Below are 15536 nucleotides of genomic sequence, written 5' to 3'. Positions count from 1 at the left end.
AACTTCATAAAATGAATGGGGGCCAGGCACGGTGGCTCACGCCTGTAATGCTAGTGCTTTGGAAGGTCGAGGTGGGCAGATCGTTTGAGGCCAGGAGTTCAAGACCAGCCTGGCTAACATGGTGAAACCCCGTCTCTACTAAAAATACAAAAATTAGCTAGGCTTGGTGGTGGGCATCTATAATCCCAGCTACTCAGGAGGCTGAGGCAGGAGAATCGCTTGAACCCAGGAGGCAGAGGCTGCAGTGAGCCGGGATCGCACCACTGCACTCCAGTTCAGAGTGAGACTCCATCTCAAAAAAAAAAAAAAAAACAATAGTAGTGTTCCCTCCTTTTCTGTTTTCTTGAAGGTATGGTTCAGAATCACGTTGACTTTTTAAACATTTGGTAGAATTCTGTATTCAATGTTTAGAACCATCTTGGCATGGACATTTCATTTTGGGAAGTTTTAAAATCAGAAATTGACTTTTGCTAATAGTTTCAGGTTGTTTAAATTACCTGCTTCCTATTGAATGAGTTGCAGTACTTCATGCCTCTCTAGGAATTGGTCCATTTGATTGAAGACGTCAGTTTTCTGTGAGCAGAGGCATTTGTCGTGTTCCCTTATCATCCTTTTGATGGCTGCAGGGTCTGTGGTGATGCTGCCTCTTCATTCCTGATATTGACAGTCTGTGTCTTCTCCCTCCTGGTTTCTTTGTCAGCCTTGCCAGAAGTTTGACAATTTGTTATTTTGAAATACTAGCTCTGTTTCGTTGATTTTCTGCATTGTTTTTCTGTTTTCTGTTACTGGGATTTCTATTCCCTGTCTTTGTGATTTCCCACCTTCCTTCCTTCCTTTGCTATCGTTGTGGGTTTACTTTGCTCTTCTGATCCTGGGTTCCCATGGTGGGATCTTGGCTTCCTGAGTTGAGACTTCTTCTCTCTTCTAATGGAAGCACATAGTGCTGTAAATTTCCCTCTCAGCATTGCTTTAGTTGTGTCTCACAGCTAAAGTTTGTGTGGTATTTTCATTTTCATTGAGTTTTTAATGCCTTTTTAATTTTCCCTTGAGACTTCCTCTTTGACCCTTAAGTTACTTAGAAGTAAGTTGTTAAGTTTCCAAGTGTTTGGAGATTTTTCTACTATATTTCTGTTACTGATTTCTAGTTTCTCTTGTGGTCATAGACCATACTTTGTATGGCTTCAGTTCTTGTAGATTTGGTGAGGTTTCCTTTCTGGCCCAGGATAGGGTCTATTGCGGTGTATGCTCTGTAGGCTCCTGATATGAGTGCAGCATTCTGCTGCTGTTGAGTGATGTGGTCTCTAAATATTTATCATCTGATGGACTTCTAAATGTACCTCAAGACTCTGAGATCATTCACGCTCAAAGGTTATATGATACACACCGTTTCCAAAGAATTCCTCGGTGATATAAACCCCTGGTGAGTTCACCCGCTGGCCTGTAAACCCTGTGCTGATTCTTGTTGATGGGACCCACTTTCCTTTCCTAGTAAGTGAGGGCCTTTCTGAACGTGAGGGCCTCAAGCCCACACCAGTTCAACCTACGGCTGTACGAAACTTTTCTGGCTGACATTTTTATGCTTGTAGTTTCAAGAGCTATAACAAAATGTCATTTTTCTTCTTCTTATTGCGTCATACAGTGCTAAAGCCAGAGGAAACCTACGGTCATCTGGTCTACCCTCTCACCTGACAGGTGAAGCGACGAGGTGTTGCGATTCATTTAAACTGATTAGTTTTTTAAACATTTTTTAAATGATATTAATGTATCTTAATTATAGAAAGTGTAGCCGGGCGCAGTGGCTCAAGCCTGTAATCCCAGCACTTTGGGAGGCCGAGGTGGGTGGATCACGAGGTCAAGAGATTGAGACCATCCTGGTCAACATGGTGAAAACCCCGACTCTACTAAAAAAAAAAATACAAAACAATAGCTGGGCATGGTGGCACGTGCCTGTAATCCCAGCTACACAGGAGACTGAGGCAGGAGAATTGCCGGAACCCAGGAGGCGGAGGTTGCGGTGAGCCGAGATCGCGCCATTGCACTCCAGCCTGGGTAACAAGAGCGAAACTCAGTCTCAAAAAAAAAAAAAAGAAAAGAAAATGTAAAAGAAAAGGGGGGAAATGCATTAGGTATAGGGAAGCAAGAATCTTAAAATAAAAGGTAATAAAACAACAGCTGGAGACGACTACTACATTACTTTGGCGTACACTCTCCCAGTATGTTTTCAGAATCAGGTTCACTCTGATTTACTGTTTTAACATCTTTTTTTCTTGTACTTTAACAACAGACATGAACATTTTTCAAAATATTATTTCTAATAGCAGAATATCATTCCAGATATATGTCTGATGATACAGTTACCTCATCATTTATTTAACGAACCTCCGTCGTGGGGGCAGGTTGTTCCATCTCCTCTGTGTTCAGTAACGCTGTGATGAACAGCTTTGGTGGACATGTATGATCATTTCCTGGAAATGGGACCTGGGTCAGTGCTTGTGAACATTTTTTTTTTTTTTTTTTTTTTTTTTTTGAGATGGAGTCTTGCTTTTGTTGCAACCTCTGCCTCCCGGGTTCAAGCGATTCTCCTGCCTCAGCCTCCCCAGGAGCTGGGATTACAGGCACCCGCCACCACACGCAGCTAATGTTTATATTTTTAGTAGAGTCGGGGTTTCGCCATGTTGGCCAGGCTGGTCTCGAACTCCTGACCTCAGGTGGTCCACCCGCCTCAGCCTCCCAAAGTGCTGGAATTACAGGCGTGAGCCGCCGCACCAGCCACTTGTGAACATTTTTAGCTTTTGAGCCCCATTGCCAAGCTGGATTTTTGTTTGGCAGCTTTGGTTTTATTTGTTTTGGTTATAATGGAGGATTAGACATCAAGTCAGCGTAGAAGATGACGCAAACTTGGCCAGGTACAGTGGCTCACACCTGTAATCCCTGCACTTTGGGAGGCCGAGGCGGGCAGCTCACAAGGTCAGGAGATGGAGATCATCCTGGCCAACATGGTGAAACCCCAAATCTCCTAAAAATACAAAAATCAGCTGGGTGTGGTGGCGAGCACCTGTGGCCCCAGCTCCTCGGGAGGCCGAGGCAGGGGAATCGCTTGAGCCTGGGAGGCGGAGGTTGCGGTGAGCCGAGATCACACCACTGCACTCCAGCCTGGTGACAGAGCGAAACTCTATCTCAAAAAAAAAAAGATGACTCAGACTTACAACTAAGCCCCGTGGTATAGGTTCTCAGTGTTCTGGGGCATGAGAACCTAGTAGAGACCTCGCCCTTCCTCAGCATGTCGCCGTGCTGAAAGGGACAGCGCTGTGGGCGTCTACAGCTTCCTAGGCGGTATCTGGCATTAGGCCTGGTCAGGAAACAGGAAAGCCGGCAGGTCCCATTTCACCTGGGGCCTGGACCCCGTGAAACCAGCCACCCAGCCCAGTTTTACGGGCCAGGCAACAAAGGAAGAAGAAACTCCTTCGACCCAGGGCTGCTTCCTCTCTGCAGACCCGCCGTGAGAACACCATGTCCTGTGTTGAGACGTGCCTTGAACTCACATTGTCACAGTAATTGCCCCCATAAAATAGACCTGGGCACTAAGAGGAAGCTTCCTGTGTCTGGAAACCCAGTCCTGCCTGCTTTTTATAGCTGATGCGAGGACAGGAGAACCACAAGCCCCGCGGCTGCCGAGAGGCCACTGAGGCACAGATGGGCTGTGGGCCTGGAGCCGCGCCGGAGGGAAGGAGCATTTGAAAGAGCCCAGGTCCAGAGAAGCCCGGGGCTGCTGCCAGGAAGGCCTCCAGGTAACAGGCAGCTCCTCGCCTCGGCCTCTGCGCCCCAACACGTGGGATTCGGGCCGCCATGGCCTGCACGTCTTTTACTCTTGTCCGTGTTCCACCTGTCTTTTTTCTTTGGCTTCTAGAGAGAGAAGAATTGATCCAGAGCGTGCTGGCGCAGGTAGCAGAGCAGTTCTCAAGGTACAGAGTCTTCTGAACTTACAACCAGCCAGAGATGGGCGCTGCTTTCTCTGAGAGCGAGGGTGGGCCCCAGGCACTGAGGCTGGCCTTGGCCGCCAGGCACGGCTGGCTCTCCTGCCTGGAGGAGGCTCCCGCACGGCTTCTGTAACTAAACCAGCTTGGATGGGGCCCAGGAAATGCTCACCTTAGACCAAAGATGGTGTGGAGTGGGTGCATTAGAATGTGAGCTCATGCGGTCGAGAACGTCCCTCACCGGCTCTTCCGGGGTTGGAGAACCATCTGTAAGACTTGGCTCTGTTGTCAAATAAGCTTTCTCGCTGAGCTTCTGTATAGTTAGGGGACTTTCTTTTCATCTGAGTCATTGCACCAATCCTGATGTAGATACCACATTTTCAAGACTGACTTTTCTGTGGCGTCTTACTGCCTAGTTAATTAAAACGGTGAAAAGGGCAGATGGGTACAATTTTTTAAAACCTTCAAATTGGCTGGGCATGGTGGCTCACACCTGTAATCCCAGCACTTTGGGAAGCTGAGACGTGCAGATCACATGAGGCCGGGAGTTTGAGACTAGCCGTGACCAACATGGAGAAACCCCCTCTGTACTAAAAATACAATATTAGCAGGGCACGGTGGCACATGCCTGTAATCCCAGCTACTCGGGAGGCTGAGGCAGGAGAATCACTTGAACCTGGGAGGCAGAGGTTGCAGAGAGCCAAGATCGCACCATTGCACTCCAGCCTGGGCAACAAGACTGAAACTCCATCTCAAGAAAAAAAAAAAAATTTTTTTTTGAATTGTTTAACTGACTGGGCTGGAGCCTCCAGAGAACACAACACGTGCTCCGAAGGTGTCCGTGCCGTCCGGGGAGGGTGCCGGGACTGGACCATCTCAACCGCATGAGCAGAGAGAGGACCCCGCGTCCTCCCCAGGAAGCCTGGGTCCCCTGCTCAGGTCTGCGGAAGTAAAGGTGCCCACCAGCTTGGCGAATACACCTCCTGATCCCCCCCCATGGGTTACATTTCCTCTCTCCTTTCTTTTTCATTCCCAGGGCATTCAAAATCAATGAACTGAAAGCTGAAGTCGCAAATCACTTGGCTGTGCTGGAGAAACGCGTGGAATGTGAGTGAGGCTTTTGTTTCCTTTCTGCTTCTCTGTCCTTTAACCTCGATTCAAATTAAACCCTTGAGCAGGGAGGAGTTCAGTGCTGAAGGTAAATGGGAATGTCTTTTCTCTGTGAAATGCTTGAAAATTACCTTTAACGTTAACAAAGGCTAGCACAGTGACTAAGCATTTTATTTCTATTTTAACAGAAACGCAGCTCATGGTATAAAGCATTCTTTCAGCCCCAAAGAGTAAAAATGAACGCACGAAACCCCTCAACCCCACGCTTAGCCCTTCTGAGAACCTCTGCTGAGTGTCTTGTCTGTCTCTCTCTTTTTTTTTTTTTTTTTTTGAGACAAGAGTTTCACTCTTGTTGCCCAGGCTGGATTGCAACAGTGGGATCTCAGCTCACCGCAGCCTCCTCCTCCCAGGTTCAAGCAATTCTCCTGCCTCAGCCTCCCGAGTAGCTGGGATTACAGGTGTGCGCCACCACACCCGCCTAAATTTGTATTTTTTAAGTAGAGGCAGGGTTTCTCCGTGTTGGTCAGGCTGGTCTCAAACTCCTGACCTCAGGTGATCTACCCACCTCTGCCTCCCAAAGTGCTGGGATTACAGGCGTGAGCCACCGTGCCTGGCCTTGTCTGTGTCTCTTTTTGCGTGAATGAAGACATTCCCCACACACCGAAGCTGCACCCTGTGGGTCACAAGTTTGGAGTTGTCTGCTAAGTTGCCATCTCTGGTTTCTGATACAGTCTGGATGTGCGTCTCCTCCAAATCTCAAGTCGAAATGTCATTCGCAGTGTTGGGGGTGGAGCCGGGTGGGAGGGTTTGGGTCAGCAGGGCAGATCCTTCTGAACGGCCTTGTGCTGTCCCCAAGGCAGTGACTTCTCACAAGATCTGCTTGTTTAAAAGCGCGTAGCACCTCTCTACCCTCCTGCTTCCCTGTCACCTTCCACTGTGGACATTCTCAAGGCCCCCCAAGAAGCGGAGCAGATGCCGGCACCAGGCTTCCTGTAAAGCCCACAGAACCGGGAGCCCATCGAACTTCTTTTCTTTATAAATTGCCCGGCCTCAGGTCTCTCTTTATAGCAGCAGAAGAGCAGCCTAACACAGCCTCCCATCAGCACAAAAGAAAACCGGAAGGACCAGTGAGCCACGGAGTGTTGATTCGAGTCCTGTTCAATGACTGAAAGCCCAAATTCAGGGAAGAAAACTTCAAGTCACCCATCCCTTTGTCGTCATCCATAATATCAAGATCAATGCTTGAATTCTACAGGCCTCACAATTCTGTGTTTAACTCACAGCTGGACAAGTGAACTCTTTGTTAACAACAAGGCAAATGTTAATGATTAACAGGCACCATATTTACCAACTTAGGAACTAAATAAACCATCCAGACAGGAGGCCATTAAGGGTTGCAGAGTCACCAAAAAATATCTGCCTGATTGACTGAATGTTGCTTTTTCTGTTTCCCTCCCTCCCACCTTCCCTCCCTCCCTCCCACCTTCCCTCCCTCCCTCCCACCTTCCCTCCCTCCCTCCCTTCCTTGCTTCCTGAGGGAGGAGTCTTGCTTTGTTGCCCAGACTGCAGTGCAATAGTGCGATCTTGGCTCACTACAACCTCCGCCTCCTGGATTCAAGTGATTCTCCTGCCTCAGCCCTCATGTAGCTGGGATTACAGGCACCTGCCACCGCGTCCAGCTAATTTTGTATTTTTTAGTACCGATGGGGTTTCACTATATGTTGGTTAGCCTGGTCCGAACTCCTGACCACAGGTGATCCACCCACCTCAGTCTCCTAAAATGCTGGATTACAGGCATGAGCCACCACACCCAACTAAATGTCGCTTTTCCTAGTTTGCTTGTGTTGCTTGTAAATTTTCAAGAAAAGCAATCAGGATCATGCAAAAACGGACTCATCTAAGTTAGCAGAAACATGATTTGCCTAGTCAGATTTACACTTTTCAAAGTGTGTTGACGTTTTTTTAAAAAGCACGTGGTCACTGCATCTTCACCACGGTTTAATTTTCCCCGTTGTTGACGAGGAAGCCACAGAGAGGTTAAATAACCTCAAGTCCACTCAGCAAATCAGAAAACAAATACACCTGGGACTGGCACCCAGGGTCCTGGCTGGGCTGCTCTAGCTGCCTGCTGCCTGCCCTTCTGGGATCGGTCACCTCCCTGCAGGCCTGGCCAAAGAGGACCAGGCACTCCGTGAGGGTTCCTTCACAACACAGGTTAGAAGGCGGCAGCTGCAAGCTACAGAAACTGATCGCGGCTGCTTTCAGCAGGAAGGGAGTTTTTTTCCTAAAGGATTTTGGGAAGCTCCCGGATCCCCAGGAGGGCTTGGAGCTGTGCAGCCACAATTCCCCAAATCCCGTGCAGAGCCGACGCTGTGCAGATGCCCGTGCTGCCGTCCCGAATCCCAGATGCACACCAGCTCCCCGGCACTCCTCGCTCTGGACCTAGGCCCCCTCCTCGAGGCTCCACGGCCACTTATGCAGGCATCAGGCTGCTCCTCCACGTCACTGGCTACAGGTTAAAAATCTAGACAGAGCCAGACCGTGCACCAGGTGTCTAGCTACAAGGCAGGCCCGACCAAGGCAGCCCGTGAGTGTGCCGAGGCCGCCGCGCAAAGCCCCGCAGACCGGGAAGCTTAAGCAACAAAATCGGGTTCTCTCGCAGCTCTGCAGGCTGGAAGTCTGAAGTCAAGGCGTGAGCAGGCCTGGCTCCTTCTGGAGGCTGTGAGGGGCGCTGGCTCCAAGCCTCTCTCTTAGACCCACGTGGCTGCCAGCAATCTTTGCCACTCCTGAGCTCGGAACACTGCATCGCTTGGATCTCCGCCTGTGTCGTCACGCGATGGCATTCTCCCATGTCTCCGTGTCACCAAGCTCTCTCTGCCAGGTCTTATAAAGATGCCTCTCTTTGAATTTCGAGACCACCTAAATCTAGGGTGGGCCCATCTCAAGATCCCTGAAGGATTATATCTGTGTGGACCTTTTTCTAAGTCAGGACCCATTCATTCACAAGTCCAGGGAGTAGGCTGTGACCAGATCTTTCTGGGGGGACACAATTCAACCCACTGCAGCGAGCGTTTGCACTTCCATAGTCTGCACTGGGAGGCTGGCTCAGGTCTCCACCAAGCCCATGTCACTGGGAATTCTCCAAACTTGGGTAGAGTTTGTGCCAATGCGGGCAAAAAAGGTTTAGTGCGGAGTTGTCACCCACCCTTACAGATGCAGAACGCTACGCAGTCACCACAGGCCAGCATGCAGATGCCCGAGGGCAGCAGGTGCCTCCCCCGTCTCCTCCTCTCTCCAGCGCCTGGGCTTTTCCTCAGCGTTCCCCCCCATCTCCTGTGCCCCACCCAGAAGCTAGTGCCAGCTCCCGCCGTGTGCTCTTCCCAGAAAGTGCAAACAGGCAAGTGGAAGAGCCCGTGCCATAACTCTCAAAACTCTTAAAGAGAATGATGCCGCCGCCAACATGATGAATAGTAACCCTGCGCGGCTTTGAGTAACTGACCCTGGAGACTAACCACCAACCCAAAAGAAAATTGTTCCTGTTTTGCCTCCAAGTGGCAGGTGACTGAAGGCCACAGCCCAGAGGAGCTTCCCCTGTAGCCTGTTGTAGCTGCAAAATTCTCCAACATTGCTCACTTCTCAGAGGGAAGGCATCTTCCCAGAGGGCCCTCAGTAAATGCACATAGATGGCCTAGAAGAGACCCCACTCTTCACCCACCGCGCCCAGGCTCGCCGCACAGACCAGAATTCCTAACCGGGCGTTACTAGTCATACTGATTTCTAGCACCAGAGGCCCAGGACTGCAGACATGGGATTGAAGCTCACGTCAAAGGAGTAGGGAAGGCGGGACAGTCCAGGGGTTGTGCAGGACAGGGAAGGCCTGGGCAAGGTTGGGGGAGCCTCTCTGCAGTCCCCTGGCTGGCCTCCTCCACCTGGCTTTGGGTTCATCCTCCCGGGCACTTCTGGCAGACAGCCCCGACTCTCCAGCGAGTCTGCGTTAGTGGGAGGTGGCCAGGATACTGCACGTGTGCTGAACGCAGGAAGTTTGAGTTCCAGAGAGATTTCAAGGGCAGCAGAGCCTTCACCCAGAGATGCGCGTACCCTGACATTTGAGGAAGCTTGGAGAGCGGAAAGGGAAAGCCCTTTTGAGGAGAGGGTCTGCATCTGAGCCTCTCACACAGGCCACTGGGGAAGTACGTGGCCAGCTTCTCAGAAGGTCAGTCCCAATTCTGCACGGCTGCCAGGAGCTAGCCAGATGGGGAAGGCAGCCAGGAGCAGGGCCGGGGCCGGGGCCGGAGACAGATGCTCCCATCTACACATGTACGTGCACATGCAATGACACACAGAGAAAGGTGCACATGTACTCACATATACACACGTGAAATCACACAGACATGTCGGGATGTCACATACATGCACACGTGTGCAAGCACCCAGGCACAGGCAGATACATTCATACATATGATCACATACACACACATGCACACAGCTTCTTCTGCTATACATGAGCTGCTGTGAGCTGTTTTTTGTTTGTTTGTTTTTTGAGAAGGAGTTTCGCTCTTTCGCCCAGGCTGGAGTGAAGGGGCGCTGTTTTGGCTCACTGCACCCTCCACCCCTGGGTTCAAGCAATTCTCCTGCCCCGGGCTCCTGAGTAGCTGAGATTATAGGCATCCGCCACCATGTCCAGCTAATTTTTATATTTTTAGTAGAGATGGGGTTTCGCCATGTTGGCCAGGCTGGCCTTGAACTCCTGACCTCAGGAGATCTACCCACCTCGGCCTCCCAAAGTGTTAGGATTACAGGCAGGAGCCACCATGCCTGGCCAAACTGTTTTCTGCTTCTTGAGTTAGAGAACTCATCCACTAGAATTGGCCACCTTAAAGCCATATAATGTTGTGGTGGACTTGTCTTAAATGGAATTTCCTGCTTCTTAAGTGTATAATTCCTCTGAATCGAATATAAGTATCTTCATTTCTCTTCATTGACTTTCAAAGCCCTTCTTTCCCTTTGATAAAAAAAGCTTAGCCTTGTTCCAGCGATCTGGGATTTCCCTTAGGTTAAAGACGATTTCATAAACAGAACAGCCAAGCCCCTCCCGTCGCATCCTGGCTGGAGGTGAAACATTAAAAAGAGATTTTGAAGCCAGGCGCTTTACTCCCTTCCTTCCTGGTTTGTGGCCGGGGCACAGGGCAGCTCTGCTGCATCCACCCTTTGTCCCAGAGCTCTGGGCTTGGAGCAAAACCTAAGCTGGGCCAGGGCAGGAGCTGACCACCTGGGGCAAAGTTTAACACGAAGGGAAGGAGATGGGGGGCATACACAGCCCAGAAGCCGGGATGCTAGAACCGAGCCTTGCTGTTCTCTGTCACTCAGGAAGTGTGCGCTCCACGGGTTCTTTAAGGAGGCTCGTGGAGGAAGTGTTGAAACATAGCTCTATTCATACAGGTCTTTAAACAACTTTCACTAGCTCTGCAGCCAAAGGGCCTGCCAGATTCTCGGCCGCCGGCCCAGCGCTTTGAGGCTGGGGGAGGAGCACAGCTCAGGCCCTCCTGAGCACGGCCCAGCCCTCCCAGCCCGCCAGCCCGCTTCCCCCAGAGCCAGCATCTCTCAGAAAATCCCTCTTGGAGCTTTTCCTGCAGATGGCCTGGGACTTGTGGAAGCTCACAAAAATCTCTTTTAAAGTCCTTTTTTTTTTTTTTTTTACTGAGACGGAGCTCGCTCTGTCAGCCAGGCTGGAGGGCAGCGATGCGATCTCGGCTCACTGCAATCCCCGCCTCCCAGGTTCAAGTGATTCTCCTGCCTCAGCACCCCCACCCCCCACCCCCCTGCAGCTGAGATTACAGGCAGCCTGCAAACACGCCCAGCTAATTTTTTTTTTTTTTTTTTTTTTTTTTTTTTTTGAGACGGAGTTTCGCTCTTGTTACCCAGGCTGGAGTGCAATGGCGCGACCTCGGCTCACCGCAACCTCCGCCTCCTGGGTTCAGGCAATTCTCCTGCCTCAGCCTCCTGAGTAGCTGGGATTACAGGCACGTGCCACCATGCCCAGCTAATTTTTTTGTATTTTTAGTAGAGACGGGGTTTCACCATGTTGACCAGGATGGTCTCGATCTCTTGACCTCGTGATCCACCCGCCTCGGCCTCCCAAAGTGCTGGGATTACAGGCTTGAGCCACCGCGCCCGGTTAATTTTTGTATTTTTAGTAGAGACGGGGTTTTGTCATGTTGGTTGGACAAGCTGGTCTCAAACTCCTGACCTCAGATGATCCACCCTCCTTGGCCTCCCAGCATGCTGGGATTACAGGCGTGGGCCACCATGCCTGGCTTCAAGTCCTTTTAAGAGGACAGGCCAGGGTTTCCAGATGATCCTGGCCCCCACACCAGCATATCCTAGGGTCCGCACCTGGTCAGCGGGAATAACGGGCAGTTGTGGGCTGGACCACCAGCCCCCAGCAGGGCCGAGTGGGCCAGGGAGCCTCTGCTTCAGTTTGGGGTATGTGGTCAGTGCCTGCCTATGTTCAGCCTTTGAAGGCAGAAGAGGGGGCATGATGGGCAGAGCTGACGTCCAGGCTCCCTGGTCCTGCTGCTGTCTGTGCAGACCTCTCAACTCGAGGCCCCACACCCCTCAGGACCCACCTGCTCCTCCCTCTGGGTTGAGGTGGAGCAAGGGTGGGAATGGGTCGATGAGGGGAGCTGTGGAATCTTCCCCACAGCAGCCTGGCGTCCTAGAAAGGCCAGGGAGGGAGGAGGCAGGACCCCCAGGGACACAGGCACCCACACCCACCGCAAGGTCACCTCCGCCTCCTCCCACAGGCCCGTCGTTCACGGCGTCTTGTTTTTCTTTCATTGAGGAATGCACGGCTTTTGCCATCTTCTTACTCACTATCCATTTCCTTGCCAGCAGCCTTTTCAGAAACGTCATTGTCACAAATTCTGCACCTCTGGGATTCATACTAGGGGTGCTGGGCTGTCACCCAAGAGGTGTGATTTTAATATCACCGCAGTAAATAGCCAGGGAGGCAGATCTCGGTGGACTGCACCATCAATCAAACATCATGCTCCCGTCACAAACCATGAGCTAGCTTAAAACAGAGCCTTGTGTGGACATGGGAAAAGTACAGATCTGTGGCAAACTCATTTAGCAGCAAAAATGTGATCTGAACTGACATGAAGCCCTTACCTATCCTGTTCAGTATGATACGTAAGCATTTTCTTCAGGGGAGAAAAAGAAAAATGTGAGCTGGGGTGCCAGCCGTTGATATAGGGAAGGCCCCTAACCTTCTGAGGAGTGAAATGGGCAAGTTGAAAAACACAACGAATTCTATCTTTTAAAATTAATAATAGATATATAGACACATAGACACACAGGACGGATAGATGATAGATAGATAGATAGATACATACATACACGAATAGATACATAGATACGATGGATAGATAGAAAGATAGGTAGAGGCTGGATGAGGGCTCATACCTGTAATCCCAACCCTTTGGGAGACTAAGGCAGGAGGATCTCTTTAGTCCAGGAGTTCAAGACCATCCTGGGCAATATGGTGAAACCTCATCTCTACAAAAAAATACAAAAATCAGCTGGGTGTGGTGGTGTACCCTTTAGTTCCTGTTATTCAGGAGGCTGAAGTGGGAGGATCGCTTGAGCCTGGGAGGTGAAGGTTACAGTGACCTGTGATTTTTCCACTGCACTCCAGCCTGGGTGACAGAGCAAGGCCGTGTCTCAAAAAAAAAAAAAAAAGAAAGAAATGAAGGCGGGTGCAGCTCTCCAACCCGCTCGAACGCTCCCCACAGCTACCGCCACCCATTGGAATGGCCAACAGGGGACCTGCATATGGCCTAAGCCGGGAGGTGCAGCAGAAGATTGAAAAGCAATACGACGCAGACCTGGAGCAGATCCTGATCCAGTGGATCACCACCCAGTGCCCAGAGGATGTGGGCCGGCCCCAGCCTGGGCGGGAGAACTTCCAGAACTGGCTCAAGGATGGCACGGTGCTATGTGAGCTCATTAATGCACTGTGCCCCGAGGGGCAGGGCCCCGTAAAGAAGACCCAGGCTTCCACCGTGGCCTTCAAGCAGGTGGAGCAGATCTCTCCGCTCCTGCAGGCAGCTGAGCGCTATGGCATTCACACCACTGACATCTTCCCAACCGTGGACCTCCGGGAAGGAGAGAACATGGCTTGTGTGCAGCAGACGCTGATGAATCTGGGCGAGCTGGCAGTAGCCCGGGATGATGGGCTCTTCTCTGGGGAGCCCAACTGGTTCCCTAAGAAATCCAAGGAGAATCCTCGGAACTTCTCGGACAACCAGCTGCAAGAGGGCAGGAACATGATTGGATTGCAGATGGGCACCAAGCGCGTGACCGGCTATGGGATGCCACGCCGAATCCTCTGATCCCGCCCCAAACCTTGTTCCTGGCAGGCCGTCCCACAAATGGTTAATCTCTATGTAGATGTATATTTTAGCAGTGATGTTCCCAGAGAGCCCCAGAGCTCTCAAGCTCCCTTCCATTGGGGGGGGGTTCAGCCTGTCCTGTCACCTCTGGGACGCCTGTTGGCAGCCCCTCCCCCCAGCTTACTGGTACATTCCCTACCCCATACCCATCAAAACTGGACCAACTGGGCTCTTCTTTTCCCCTGGGACCAAAATGTAGGGGCCTCAGCACCCCAGCACCGTGCCTCTCCTCTCTCCTGGCCTGCTCTGTCCCTGAGCTCTGTACCCTCCATCCATCCATAGCAGGGCATCAGTGATGCTGCCTCTGCTTTCTGAGGCCAGACTCGCCTTGCTTCTACAAGCATACTTCTCCCACAGCTGTGGCTGGCTGCAGGAACTTAGTTTATAGGGAGGAGCCTGTGGCAGCTGCTGCCCCAGCCACAGCTGCACTGACTGTGCTCACCACACATCTGCAGCAGCCTTCCCTGGCAGAGGCCCTCACAGCTTCTCATCTTCCATGCCCCTCACTGTGGCTAAGGGATGGAGTGAGGGAATGGAGAGGGAGGGCTGTCTACCATGGTCTGGGGCTTGAGGAGGATGAGTTTGTTGATTTAAATAAAGAATTTGTCTTTTTTGAATGAAAAAAAAAGAAATGAAGATAGGGAGATATATAGAACGGATGGGTAGAGAGAATGGATAGAAAAATAAATAGAATGGATAAATAGAACATAGGTAGATACATAAGTAGGATGAATGGGTAGATGGGTGGATGGATAGATAGAAAGATAGATAGATACATACATGGATGGACAGATAGATGCACAGGTGGATGAATGGATGGATAGAAGATAAATGACTGGCTAGTTAGTAGCCAGTGGCTACTACAGATGGATGGATAGTGAGTGAGTGAGTGGTAAACAGGTAGTAGAAAGGTAGACAGAGAGATAGACAGGTAGCAGGATGAATATTTAGAAGGCACGGGAGAGGGCAGAAGGCCTAGAAGGACACACATTAGCACCTTTCCTACAAGGATCATAGGATATTTTATGTTCAGGGAAATGACATTTAAGACACAGTAAGTGGACCAGGACCTTGCACAGAGGGCGCAGCTGCCCCGTAGCAGTCCACACCACCCGCCCGACTCTTCCCCAGATCACCTTCAGCATGTGCCGCCTTCCACATGTGACCCGCACGGAGCTCCTTTCCTGCCACTGATGTTGAACCGGCTATTTGCTCACGTCAGTGTCTGAATGGCAAACCCACAGGACACAGATGGGGTCCTGCCCTCTAGAAAGGCCCAGGAGTACCCCTGGAGGCCACATTGGGCCTCCCAGTCCACGTGCAAACCCGAAATGTGCTCTTGGGTGCCTTTTCTCAGAAGCCGACCTGTGGCATCCATCAACTTCCGTGAGGTGATGCCTGAGAAAACGGAGACGCCGCTCCAAAGGAGAACGTGGACTCTTAGCGGCTGGGCAAAAACGTCCCGACCTCAGGTACCCTGTGCTTCCCCAGCGGCAGCTCATCTGGACGCCGCCATCAGGACAGCGATCACACTGGCTCCAGCCACATGCACTTCGTGACCCACGTCCTCTTTCTGTTGGGTAGAAGAGGGGCAGAGAAAGCTTCCATGGCACAGAAGCACATCAGCATGACCAGATCCAAACATCCCACCCTCCAGATTCCTTGTCCCTCTGGGCAGAAAGAAGCGGTGACCCAAGAAGCCATGCCCCTACTTGACCCCTGACCATGGAAATACCCCCAAACCCACCCAGGAGGCTGATTCCAACCAGGCTGCCCTGGGGCACTGCCCTAAGGAGGATTTCTTTGGGGTGGGAAGGAATTGTTACAAACTAGCCAGAGGCTCTGAGTTGATTGGCTTTTCCTTTAGAAATCATTGGCTTTTTATCTTTAGCAGTTATTCAGAGCCAAACTTCATGAAAAGGGGAATAGAGTGACATCGTGGGAGTATCCTTTTGCATAAAAATTGAGGTGTGATTACAAAGTAACAAAGCTAATCTTT

The 15536-nt window shown here is 51.0% G+C and overlaps 1 protein-coding gene and 1 pseudogene across 5 annotated transcripts in view; both read left to right on the top strand.

Moving 5' to 3' along the window:
• Positions 1–15536, top strand: part of PDE9A (phosphodiesterase 9A) — a 114348-nt gene that overhangs the window by 68301 nt on the left and 30511 nt on the right. For 4 of the 5 annotated variants that reach the window (XM_039480409.2, XM_039480410.2, XM_074389200.1 and 1 more), the window contains 2 exons: positions 3908–3962; positions 5011–5081. In XM_039480409.2, the coding sequence (XP_039336343.1) occupies positions 3908–3962; positions 5011–5081 (126 nt within the window). Of the gene's footprint in view, positions 1–3062; positions 3789–3907; positions 3963–5010; positions 5082–15536 lie in introns of those variants that run through there. The other variant, XM_074389202.1, reaches the window with a different exon arrangement.
• Positions 10957–14169, top strand: LOC141581976 (transgelin-2 pseudogene; annotated as a pseudogene).

Source organism: Saimiri boliviensis, chromosome 18 (assembly GCF_048565385.1).
Source record: "Saimiri boliviensis isolate mSaiBol1 chromosome 18, mSaiBol1.pri, whole genome shotgun sequence".
Lineage (NCBI taxonomy): Eukaryota > Metazoa > Chordata > Mammalia > Primates > Cebidae > Saimiri > Saimiri boliviensis.
This window is presented reverse-complemented; position numbering and strand designations above follow the sequence as displayed.